The sequence below is a fragment of the Pteronotus mesoamericanus genome, unplaced genomic scaffold, assembly GCF_021234165.1.
Source record: "Pteronotus mesoamericanus isolate MK-2021 breed Mesoamerican mustached bat unplaced genomic scaffold, CSHL_Meso_final scaffold_54, whole genome shotgun sequence".
Classification (NCBI taxonomy): domain Eukaryota; kingdom Metazoa; phylum Chordata; class Mammalia; order Chiroptera; family Mormoopidae; genus Pteronotus; species Pteronotus mesoamericanus.
Window position 1 is genome coordinate 18,711,191 of NW_026555321.1, and position 12,149 is coordinate 18,723,339.

General features: G+C 37.7%; 1 protein-coding gene across 1 annotated transcript in view; it reads left to right on the forward strand.

Moving 5' to 3' along the window:
- The window catches only part of LOC129087914 (collagen alpha-4(VI) chain-like), an 89,876-nt gene that overhangs the window by 39,130 nt on the left and 38,597 nt on the right, over positions 1 to 12,149 (forward strand). The window contains 5 exon segments of the mRNA XM_054595004.1: positions 1,916 to 1,969; positions 5,160 to 5,222; positions 5,571 to 5,636; positions 8,759 to 8,812; positions 8,929 to 8,964. Of these exon segments, the coding sequence (XP_054450979.1) occupies positions 1,916 to 1,969; positions 5,160 to 5,222; positions 5,571 to 5,636; positions 8,759 to 8,812; positions 8,929 to 8,964 (273 nt within the window).

Sequence of the window (12,149 nt, forward strand, 5' to 3'; positions counted from 1 at the left end):
TCTATTATCTCTTTATGGGAGTCTAATTAAAAATTTGTGAGACTTTTTCATGTTATACTCAATGATTTTTAACCTCTTTTTCATATTTCCTATTTCTTTGTCTTCCTGTGCTGCATTCTGAATAATTTATTCACTTTCTAATTCACTAATCCTTATGCCACTTTGTTTAATATACCTTTCACCTGTCAGATTTTAATTTCAATTATTCTAATTTTCAGTACAAAAAGCTCTATTTCATTCTTTTTCAAATCTGCTTGGTCTTTTTAAAATAGTTGCCTGCTTTTTTTTTTTTAAAACAAGTTCTTTTCTTATTTAAATTTATTAAATATACTTATTTTTTATTCTATATATGATAGTTCCAATATCTATAGTCATTGCAAGTCTGATTTTGTTGTCTGTTGTTTCTGCTGGTTCCCCTGTCCTGGTGTCTCCCTCATGTATGTTGTGACTTTTGATTTAAACTCATTTTTTAATTGAAATTTATCTGTGGTAAGTCATTAAGTCCTGAGCTGAAGATTGTTTGCTTCTGCCACATACTTGGTGACATTACCTCTTGGGACCACTTTAAAATAAATGATCAGGATATATCCCCAGAAGTGGGATCACTAGGTCAAATGGCAGTTCTATTTTTAGTTTTCTGAGGAAACTTTATACTGTTTTTCACAGTGGCTGCACCAGTCTGCATTCCCACCAGCAGTGTACTAGGGTTTCCTTTTCTTCATATTCTGTCAACAATTGATTGTTGATTTGTTAATGGTGGGCATTCTGGCAGGTATCAAGTGATCTCTCATTGTATTTTTGATTTGCATTTCTCTGATGATTAGTGATGTAGATTTTCTTTTCACATGTCTATTGGCCATTTGTATGTCCTCTTTGGAGGAGTGTTTATTCAGACCCTTTGCATATTTTTTAATTGGGTTGTTGTCTTCCTGGTGTTGAGTTATATAAATTCCTTATGTATTTTGGAAATTAACTCCTTATCAAATATATCCTTGGTGAATATGTTCTCCCATCCTGAAACACCAATCAGAAAGAATATATGCACCCCTATGTGCAAAGCAGCATTATTTACAATAGCCAAGATCTAAAAACAACCCGAGTGCCCATCAGTAGATGAGTGGATAAAAAAAGACACAGTACATTTACACAATGGAATACTACGTAGCTATAAAAAGGAAGGAACTCTTACCTTTGCAACAGCATGGATGGACCTGGAGATTATTATGCTAAATGAAATAAGCCAGCTAGAGAAAGATGAATACCATATGATCTCACTCACATGTGGAATCTAATGAGCAAAATAAACTGATGAACAAAATAAAACCTGAGGCATGGATACATGGAACAGACAGATTTCAGAGGGGAGCAGGTAGGGGAACCGGAAGAGATTAGCCAAAGAACATACATGCATGTCCACATATGCATGGCCCATGGACACAGACAACAATGTGGTAAAGACTGGGGGCTGGTGGCTGGGGCTGGATGGAGGGAGAAAATGGGGGACATCTCTAATAGTGTCAACAATAAAAAATCAATAAATAAAAAAATTAAAAACAAACAAAAATAAAATAAATGTTCAGCACATGGGTTTTCATACCACAGTCACATCAGAGTCCTAGGGCAGCCAGTGGCTATTACTTCTGTTGATTCCTGCTTTCTCTTTATTCTGAATTCTAAAGATTTCTCTTTTTCTTTATCAGCTCATTAATGTATGTAAAATAGTTAAAAATGTATTATCTGGAATTTTAGATTGTTTTTTCAAAGGGGTGATTGTTCAGGGCATCTAGTCTGTCACATACTCAGAAATCAAATGGTAAAGAAACTTTTTACTATTGGCTAGAATGTGAAACTGTGTGAAAAAAAATTTCTGGTTTGACTAATATAACAAAGATACTTTGTATATTTATTTTTTTAGGGTAGTCATGGAATCCCAGGATCACTTGGAGAAAAAGGAGACAGGGGAAATCGGGTAAAATATGAGGATATTTTCTCTCTCATATTTCTTCTGATTACACTGATCTTTTTAAGTTTGGGGAAAGAATCATTCAGTGGCTTAGTTACTAGATTGGCAGTTAAAGGACAATAAATATTAGATGGCTATTTGGAACCTATAACTTAAGGTCTGACTCTGCTGATAGTGAAATGAATAATGTAAACAAGTTAGTTTTTTGTGCTTTAGAACAGTAATTGTTATTCCTTATCTCACAGACTTTTATGTGGCCCTGTTGCCAATGATTCAGTCTTATATCCAAGGCCTTTCACCCACATTCTTCACTAATACTGGTCAAGAAATGTCCTTCCCAGGATTAATATGTACATATGAGCAGCTATAAAATAATCACAGAGATGTAAAGTACAGTCGGGGAAGATAGTCAATAATATTGTGATAACTCTACATAGTATCAAGTGGATAGTATTGCTCGATTTGTCAGGGTGATCATTTTGTAAGTTATGTAAACTTCTAATCACTATATATGTTGTACAACTGAAACCAATATAATATTGTATGTCAACTCTAATTGAAAAATAATAAAAAAAGAAGTATCCTTTCCAGTCAAATTATACTGCTTAATGTCCCCTGAAGGTTCCTTGTGCATGCTCACCTTTGTATCTCAGTCATGTTAGGATGTTAGGTACCCCATCCTGGAATGCCTTTTCCCTGCCTCCGTCTTCAGGGCTTATTTGAATATCACTTTTTCTTCAATTTTCAGCACCTGTCTTTCCTCCTGGTGATGTCCTGGACCTCACTGACCATGTTAGTCTGAAGAGCTCTCCTGTTTCTCTATATTTTTTCAATGTACTTTGTACTATCTGCTCCACAGTGACTATGTACTGCCTCATGCTGGGACTTATATTTCTTGTAAGGGAAGGCATATGTACTCAACTCTCCCTTTCTGTGACCATGGCAGACATTACTAATCAATTATACAGCCCAAAGGATCCATCTCAACACAGTACTATAATCAGCTTTTGTTGATTGAATTAGATAAAGAGATGAGATTTATTTATCTATGTTTTTTTCCACATGGAATTAGAGTAATGCTTTACCACAAGGTATAGATTGATTTCCTGACAAATGAAACAGAAAATCACAAGAAATGGTTCTTTATTGAGGTTTAATTCCCAACCTGGAGTTTGTGGATCAGATTTTGGAGAGAGTGGAGGACACCATACTTTCTTCAAGACTGGGACGACTTTAGTTTCTATTGAACTTTGTGAAATTCAGTAAACTTCTGTCAAGTGTTTTCTATCTGTAGGGCATTTTTCTAGACATAAAAAAGGGTTCAAAGATAAATAAGTCTCAGTTATGACCAAGAAAAAGCGCATTAACTGGTACAGGAGATAAAATTTATATAGGAGGTACTATAATACAAGATAGGATAAGACAAGGCTGTAAGAATAGTGAAAATAAAGAATGAATGGGAGCACAGTGACTTGGAGAGGAATCTAGAAAAGAGTGGTATTTCTTCATCTCATCAATCATCAAGATTTACTGAGCATCTGTTGTAATTCAGGCATGACTGTAGAATAGGGAGCAAAACAGGCGTGGGTTCTGTATCTCAGAACTGACTTCTGTAGGGGAGAGAGAGCTGTTATAGAAATAATCATGGAAATAGATGTAAGATTACTGGTGAGATAAGTGCATGAAGGAGAGGTAAAAGGACAGGGGGATCTGATATAGCCTGTGCAAACAGGAAGGCTTCATTGAGGGAGTAAAGATGGAATGAAATTTAAAAGATGAATAACAACCAGATGATGAGGGAGGAAAGAAGCGGACAAGAGACCAACCTTCCACACTAAGGTCTGTGGCATTTGAGAATGGTGCTGAAGGGTGGAGAGAACTCTGGCATTCCAGAGCACACAGAAAATCAAGACATGTTTTACCCAGACCTCCATGAGAGAGACATCTGTATTCCAGATGGAGAAAAAGGAAAGGCTTAGAGTTCGTAGAACTCACAGTGGATTCAGACAAACAAGGACTCCAATTCAAAAGGTGTGGAAGGTGAGATAAAAAGTATGAAGAGTGGGAGGAAATTCTGGAGTCAATCTAATACCATATTTAGTTTTCTTTTTCTACTGCATAATCACATGGTATCAAAAGTTTCTAAGCAAGGAAAACATGTTCAAAGCTACGGGTCTGCAAGAGTATCCTGGAAGCCAGGGTCTGGGTCAGAAAAAGAAGGAACTAAAAGTTGGGCAAATCATAATATGAACCGTATGCAAGGGTCTGCACTTGGCATTTTAATTTATATTCCATTTAATCCCTGTAACAACTCTATAAGACAGGTATATCTGTTTCACAAATGAGAAAATTGTCTTAGAGAAGTCAAAGAAATTTGCCTAGTTAGTAAATTAAGGAGCAGAAGGGGAATTTAGAATTAACTCACTTCCTTTTACCATTATATCAGGCCAGGAAAGAAGTAAGGAGTCTCAAGTCATTATGAGTAGCTTCTTTTGGAGCCTAGAAAACGTTTTATTCCTTGTGTGTCTGAGACTGAGATCTCAGAGAAGAATTCCACCTCATTATTTTCAGAGTGTGGCAAACAAGCTATACTCTCCAGAACCATGTGTATATCATCTGGGGAAGGTTCTGTGGCTCTGTGGGATCCACTACACAGATATGGTACAATTAAGGGCAGGTTTTAAGAGAAGCAATCATTTGCTTTTCACGTCATAGTCTTATGACAAGTTGCTTTGGCTCTCTGGTTCCCTGTCTACAACAGTCAGGAGCTTTGGGAGTGCTTTTCTCTCTTCTATTTTTCATGAGATCTTGCTCTGCTAATGCTCTGCATGTTCATAATGGAGAGAGCCTCTCCATTTTTCTTACATGTGTTTCTGTGTGGGAACATCAAGGAGGAGTAGAAAGATCAAGGGATTTGGTAGTAGGGAGACCTGGGTTCCACTTCCCTGAGCCGCAGCTCCCGAGTTGTGCAGATTAAATGAGGCAATGCACACTTAGGATCAAGCATATCACAGATTTCCAACAAAAGTCTTCTTTTCTGTGTCCCAACCTCACCTTTTTGGCAGTGGTTGCTTTGAAGTTCGAGTACTAAATTGCTCTTTTAATTTGACTCTCACTTTTCCCTCTTAATGTTTTCTTTCCTTTTGGTAATAGGTGATTTTAAAAAGTGGCATTTTTTTTTTCTTTGCGATTCAAGGGCTTGAAAGGACCACCTGGACAACATGGAGGCCGTGGAGAGGCTGGGTTAAAGGGAGACTCGGTGAGTGGTAGTTGAAGGGTTCCTGCTGTGTTAATCTAGGGACTGGCACAGTGTTTGAGCACAAAGGCAGAGAACATGAATTATTCATTAACGAGTCATCATTCAGCCTATCTTGGTATTGTAACACATAAGAGATTTGAGAGGAAACCCATCTTATAGAAATTTTGGGTTCTTAAAGAGTTTGGAATTTTAATTGCATTGCATATTTGGGATTATTCAGTAGGTCTAGACAATGAAAATGGGTCTTCTTCAGTGTCCTTCTTTTTTTAAGAAAAAAAATCATGCTACCTATCATTTTCTTCCTGTCTTTCCTATCCATTTCCGCTAAACAACTTTTTATTTTCCCAGGGAGAACCTGGAATTGATAGTTTCATCCAAGGTGTTACAGGAGAAACGGGAAGGCGTGGGCAGCAGGTAAGGTGGTCTCTGTTTGCTCAGGGGTACAGGTCCACATGAGAAAAGTCACAAGCTGGTACAGAAGACTTGGCGTTCTGGTTGGATCAGCATAGAAAACCAGAGAGCAAACCTGTAGGAACTTATCGTCCATGGAGACAGAGCTCTGAACGTTAATCCCCACTTATATTCCTGTCCTTTCATCCTTGTCTCATAGGTGGGTGTGTGTGTGTATTTTTGGTAGAAATCTTATCACCCGCCACACTAGTAATACATGTTACTTTACTTCTTTTTCCTTGGTTTCTTCATATCCAAAATGAAAACATCAGACTCAGTGATCTCTAAGATCTTTCAAATTTTAAAATCCTCCAATTTTATAATGATGTGTTGATTTAAAAGATTCTTAGGGTCACTGCACTGCTGGCTTGCTTTCTGTCACTGCCAGTGCTGATTGATGTGAATTAGGTACTAGCTCTTTTTAAAGATAGGGTCCTGTTTAGCTCTGAAGACTAGCAGCATCCTGACAGGAGACACTGCAGAAGGAAAAAGACTTGTTAACTTGACAGACACTTAACTTGTTGGAAGCCATTTTTAGATTTTTATGTCCCAGACATTAAAATGCATGACTCTGAAAAATGACTAAAATAACCCAAGTGTCTCAGTCCTCAGATCACATTATTCCCAATTTCTAGGAATGGGGTTGCATACCAGTATGTTTACAACTGTGGAGCAACCTGTGTTTGCTTTAAACTCCAACTTGTAACCTTTGACAAAACCTTAGGACATTTCTCTTCCCTGGACTATGGCAAGTTCACAGCCATTTTATATATGTCTAGGTCCAGTTGTTAACAAGATCATTATTATGTAGCTCTGTGAGAAAACTGTCACAACTTGCTGCAAGATTTTCTTATTCTGTTGTTAATTACAGTTATTTGGACATATTCCACTGAGAGGGTTCTCTTGGGTTGAGATTAGAGAGCTCTGTGAATAGCCACTCAATGATAATAATCCGTTTAGCTATGGGACTGAGCCTAAGAGAATAGCAGAGCAGCAACCCTTAAATCATCTGGGCCTCAGTTTTGTCATTTGCAAGGTGGGCAGATTAGAAACCATGTCAGAGTTTCCATCTGTTAGTGGTTATCATGGGGAGAAAGGTCAGGATTCGTGCATAAATTGAGCTTTGGTTCCATGACTAGCTCATGGTTTTACAGCTGGGAAGGAACTGTGTCTAGACAGCCATGAGAAGAGCCTCAGCTTTCAGAAGAGTGCACAGCTTTCGGAGGTCGCCGTCACTGACTTTAGCTAAGGGTTGACCTTGAACTTCTGATCCCTGAATTGTGCATGCAAATAAGAATTGTAACCTTCTGAGGCAGTGCCATGTCATTTTGCATTTGTGTTCCCCGCAGTTTCTACTCCCATGAGCTTAAGGGATGCTCTAAGAGCTTAAGATAGCCCTCTAGGGGGCACTCTTTCATTAGTATTAGTTTGAGTCCAACGGAAGGCTGATTAGAAACCCTTTTGAGTTTCCAGGAGGGACGCTAGGTCAGTCTGTCTCATTATTGATAGATTAATTTGGTCACTTGATTAATCTATCGTGAACATATTTTTGATCCGCTTTCTAATGACTAAATACTTCAGACGATAATAGTATGAGACTATATATTTTTTGCTTCCAAACATTATTTTACTCAGTGGTTCCTGTATTGGCTTGAAAAATTCTGTTATTATGTTGACTGCAAACAAAACAAAACAAAAACCTGTTTACTTTTGAATGAGAAAATAATAAACATTTTAAGAAAGAATCTTTATTATATCTAGACCAATTATGAGAGTGCTATATCTAAAGCCTTCTCCCTGATATGAACTACTTTATGTAAACAATTCACATTATAAAAGTAACACAACAGATTTTTGGGGATACATAAAAATATAATGAGGAAAAAAACCAATAGTTTCAGTAACTAAGAAAACCATCACTTTACTCAACTTTCCTAATTTTTAACGGCAAAGTTACTGTCCCTGAGAAAGTCAGATGAGGATCTCAAGGACTTATTAAAAAATGTCCCAGTATAATGTAAGAAAATGAGGAATCATCATTTTGTCTTTCTTTGTATTTGGGCTAAATTATTCTTTCCCAGAATTTGGCATACTTGAAAAGAACAACATTATAGCACAATTTTTCTACTTAATAAATTTTCGATAAAGATAATTTTTAATTATCATATACTATTTCAATAAGCATTTCTACAATGATTCAATTAACACTTTCTTCCTACGGTGGAATATATAAATTATTTCAGAATTTAATCTGTTATAAATAACAGTTGGAAGAACATGGCACAAAATGTTTTTGTTTCCGTATTTTACATTCATTCCTAATTTATGTATTCTTACTGAGTTAGCATTTGAATGTCACTGAATGTTCAATATCATTGAATAATATTCTAAGATATCCCTATTTGCAATCTGGTCATTTCCATTGCTCCTGAGAGATGAACTCATTCTTTCTCTGGACCCTGCCCATTTTCCCACCTCTGCCCTTGAAGGACTTGAGAGCATTGGACAGTTTCCCCATCGTGACTGTGTATAACTTCCCCCTCCATCATCATCTGTATATCTTGATCACTCCACACATGCTGAGACACACTCTTTTACCTTCTATTTCTGTCTGACATCCTGTAGCCTATAGGATGCAGGTAGAAAAGAAGGCACTAGTATTTTTCAAATATTAAACATGGCTTGTTGGAGAATATGTATGACTACTGTCCCAACGTGTTGAACCCTAAGCTGTTGTCAAATGAACAGTCTTGGGGGAAAGATGCCTACAACATGAATATTTTAAAAGACCAGAATTAAATCAGCACTCTGAAGGAGTACTGACCAATAGAACTTTCTGAGATCAAGGGAACATTCTCTGTGATGTTCAATATGGTAGCCTCTGGCTACATGGAGTTGCAGAACACTTGCAATGTGCCTAGTATAACTGAGGAACTAAATTTTTAGTTTAATTTAAATTAATTTAAACTTAATAGCCACGTGTGGCTACAGGCTTCTGTATTGGGTAGACCATGTCTAGACATGCAAAGACAGGCAAAAGTATGTAGATATCTAAACCGGTCTTCCCTTTACCTTTTACTTTTCAGGGACGACCTGGTTTCGATGGACCTCAGGGGGAAACTGGTAGTGTTGGCTCTCAGGTAGGTGTAACTGCTCATGGGGTGTATTTCACCTGCTTTTGTGGGAGAGAGAGGCTGGGTGGGGTGAAAATTGGCTGTTTTCTTCTCTAAGGTCTTCATTTCTCTTCTCTCCTTAGGGCCCAAGAGGACGACATGGTCTGCCAGGATTGAAGGTCAGTGCTTCCTGGAAGAGTTGCTCCTGTTCCACATCTGTGGCGCTTGAGATAGTTCTGTCTGAGGTCAAGGGCAGTGCTGGTTGGGCTGTCTGAGGCTGCATGAGGATTGCTGGGAAATTTCCCTGAGGATCATTTTTTTCATGAAGGAGGGAAGATATATATGGTTACTCTCTGTGCCCCCTCCAGCCTGCTATATATAATATTTCATTTAGATGGAAAAAAGTGAATACCTTGAAGAATAGCTTTACTTCTGAAATAATGATTTTTCCATTTAAAGAAGACTTCCTAAGGGTGCATAAGGGACTGCCATAGTCACTAATGGAAGGGAAAAGTTTGAGTTTTACTATTTCCAAAGGGGAAATTATGTGATTTGAGGGTGGGATGGGGGGAGATCTGTGGTGAAAATTGTACCTCACTAAGCATTTATCAAGCACCAGTCACTGTGTTAGACATTTACTTCTATCTCATGTAAACCTTTCGACAACCCTAGGAGTTATGAGCATCCTTGGTTACTTTTCATGGATAAGAGAAGAAAATAGAGGGTTAGCAAAATGAAGTTACTTGTCAGAGGCCACATAGCTAATAATTGGTGGAGACAAGATTCAGATCCAAAGATCAGAGTGCTCTTGGAAATAAGGGTTAAAAATGTGAAGACTTATCTCCAACACAGTCTGGTCATGCTCTGTTGGTGTTATTTTTTATAGTATCCTCATGATTTTAGGATGGAGGATCCAGAGATAGACTTATGACATCTCCGAGCCTGGGAATGAGTGAAGGGTGTGTGTGTTGGGCAAAGACGTATGTACAAGTGCTCATATGTCTTCAAGCCAAAAATATTGGAAAAGCATGGATGTTGAGAAATACCAAGTCTCAAGAACACAAACAAGTTGTTTTATTGGTACCAAATAAAATATTATACCTTAAAACCAAAAATGTTGAAAAACCAGGGCTAATGAGAAATCTCAAGTGTCAAAAATCCAAAACAAGTTTTGTTGGCACCAAGTAAAATACCATGTCTTAAACAATATTAGGATTTGAAATAAAGTCTTAGGAAATTTTTGTGCTATTCGTTGTTAACACTTGTAAAATAAATAATGTCTTGAAATATCATTTTATCTGCACTATCTTGTGTGGCCCAGTGGGTTGGACATTATCCCACCAGTTGATACTCCATCAGGGCAGAAACCCGAGTTGGGGACCAGCTCCCCAACTGGGGGAGTGCAAGAGGCAACCAATCAATATTCCCTTCATATCAATGTTTCTTTCCCTCTTTCTCCCTCCTTTCCACTCTTGCGAAAAAATAAATAAATAAATAAAATCTTAAAAAAAAAGGAAATATAATTTTATCCCACTGTTTTAAACTCCAAAAGGTAGAAAGAAATAAACTACAACTGACCAAGTTAAGTTTTGGAGAAGTTTAGTGGCTCTAGGCAGTGGAATGAATTTTCTACTCTTGAATGATTTAATTCTTTTGTAATGCTATGTGTAGTCTATCTAAATACCCGGAAGCCATGGGTTCTCTGCTCAGCTGTGTCTTGGTTATTCCCTACGTTACTCCATCCCCTATGTCTTTCATTTTTATTTTATTGAAGTCAGAGCCAAGCCTATGCATAAATTTAAAGTCAGCTTGCACTCTCAAGCTAGTAAGCAAAAATATTTCCTTGCCCATTCTTTCTCCTTGGTGTTCCTAAATCCCAGAACTTCAGAACACTTTCATGTTTTTGGGCTTTTCCTTATGGTATTATTGCCTTTTTCCTAAATGACATGTTTACTTTGCTATTTCTTGGTTTTCGGTTTTGGGTGTTTTTCTATTGATTTCTTTCTTTCTTTTTTTCTCTGTTGACTGGCGTTTAAACCGGGACTCACCCCTTATGTTCCTGAATCAGAACATGTTTCCCTCCAGGCTCTTAACTATGTGCTCATTTGTGGTAGAGCCTATCTTGTTTTCACAGCTAGACCCTGACCAAGAATTTGTTAAGCCCTTAACATTTTTTATACTCAAGAGTAAAGAAAATTTTGTTTTTCTAAACTGCTTTCTCTCATTCTCTATATTTTAACTTAAATAAATGTACTGTCATGATACAGTTATTGTAAAATAAATACATTGGTTTTGCAGTGTATGGCCATGGGTCAGTTCCTGACCCAGCTTCTTATTCGGGCTTCCCTTTAGGTTATAATGTATTGTGAACCTGTAATTTCTTGTTGATGGAGCCTTCCGAAGGATTTCTTTTTCTCCACTTTTATATGGTAAACCTTGCTTGATACAAGATTAGTTCTAAAAGGCTTTCCTTTTCTTTTCTTTCTTTGTAAACACATTTGCATTATCTTTTCCGCCCATCGCTCTACCGCCCACCCCTCTGGCGACCGTCAGTTTGTTCTCTGTGTCTGTAGGTCCATTTCTGTTTTGTTTTGTTTGATTTCCTGTTGAGGGGGATACAGACTTTCTGAACCCATCCATCTCCTTCTCCACACACTTCCCTTGAACTCATCTTTGCAGCAAACTTATTTTCTCTGCTTTCGGTGAATTCCTTTCATTGTTCACATGATAACTAGGTAAGTATTATTTACAGCTATAAAGCTATTGTTTTCCTGAGTCGCCCTTTCTCCCCACTTGCTTTGTATTCTGTGAGTGTATTACTAGTTAATCATAAAACTCACAAAACTGACAACCTTCCAATATATTCAAACACGTCAGGTGTATTTTTCTTGGATGGCTCCCTCCTGGGCGCTCCCTGCGTCCTCCTGCCTTAATGCAGACCGACCACTGTCTGGCTCTCTGGACTGCTGTCTTATTGGAACAGATTTTAGAACAGCAACCTCATTTTGGGAGCAGAGAAAAATGTGTGCAAACTGCTGTTTCTACTAGGAAGCCCCTCCCTTTGACACATTGTAATCTTGTTGAATCTTTATAGTTGTTTGCTCTTTCCTATTAAAGCTTGGTTTTTTTTTTTTTAAAGAGGTATTTGCAGACTCCAGGGTGAACTGGGTTTATTCAACATGTCAGTAATTTGCTGGATAACCCAGTGTTGGAGCATTAGTCAAATAGACTCGTTTATGTTTCTGAGGCTGTAACTTGCTAAGGTCAGCTAATACTATTGGAAGAATACAGCTTACAGAGGTGCTAAACTCTAAATTACATTTCTTGGACCTTGGAACCTGTGGCTCGTTGCTCTCTATAAAAT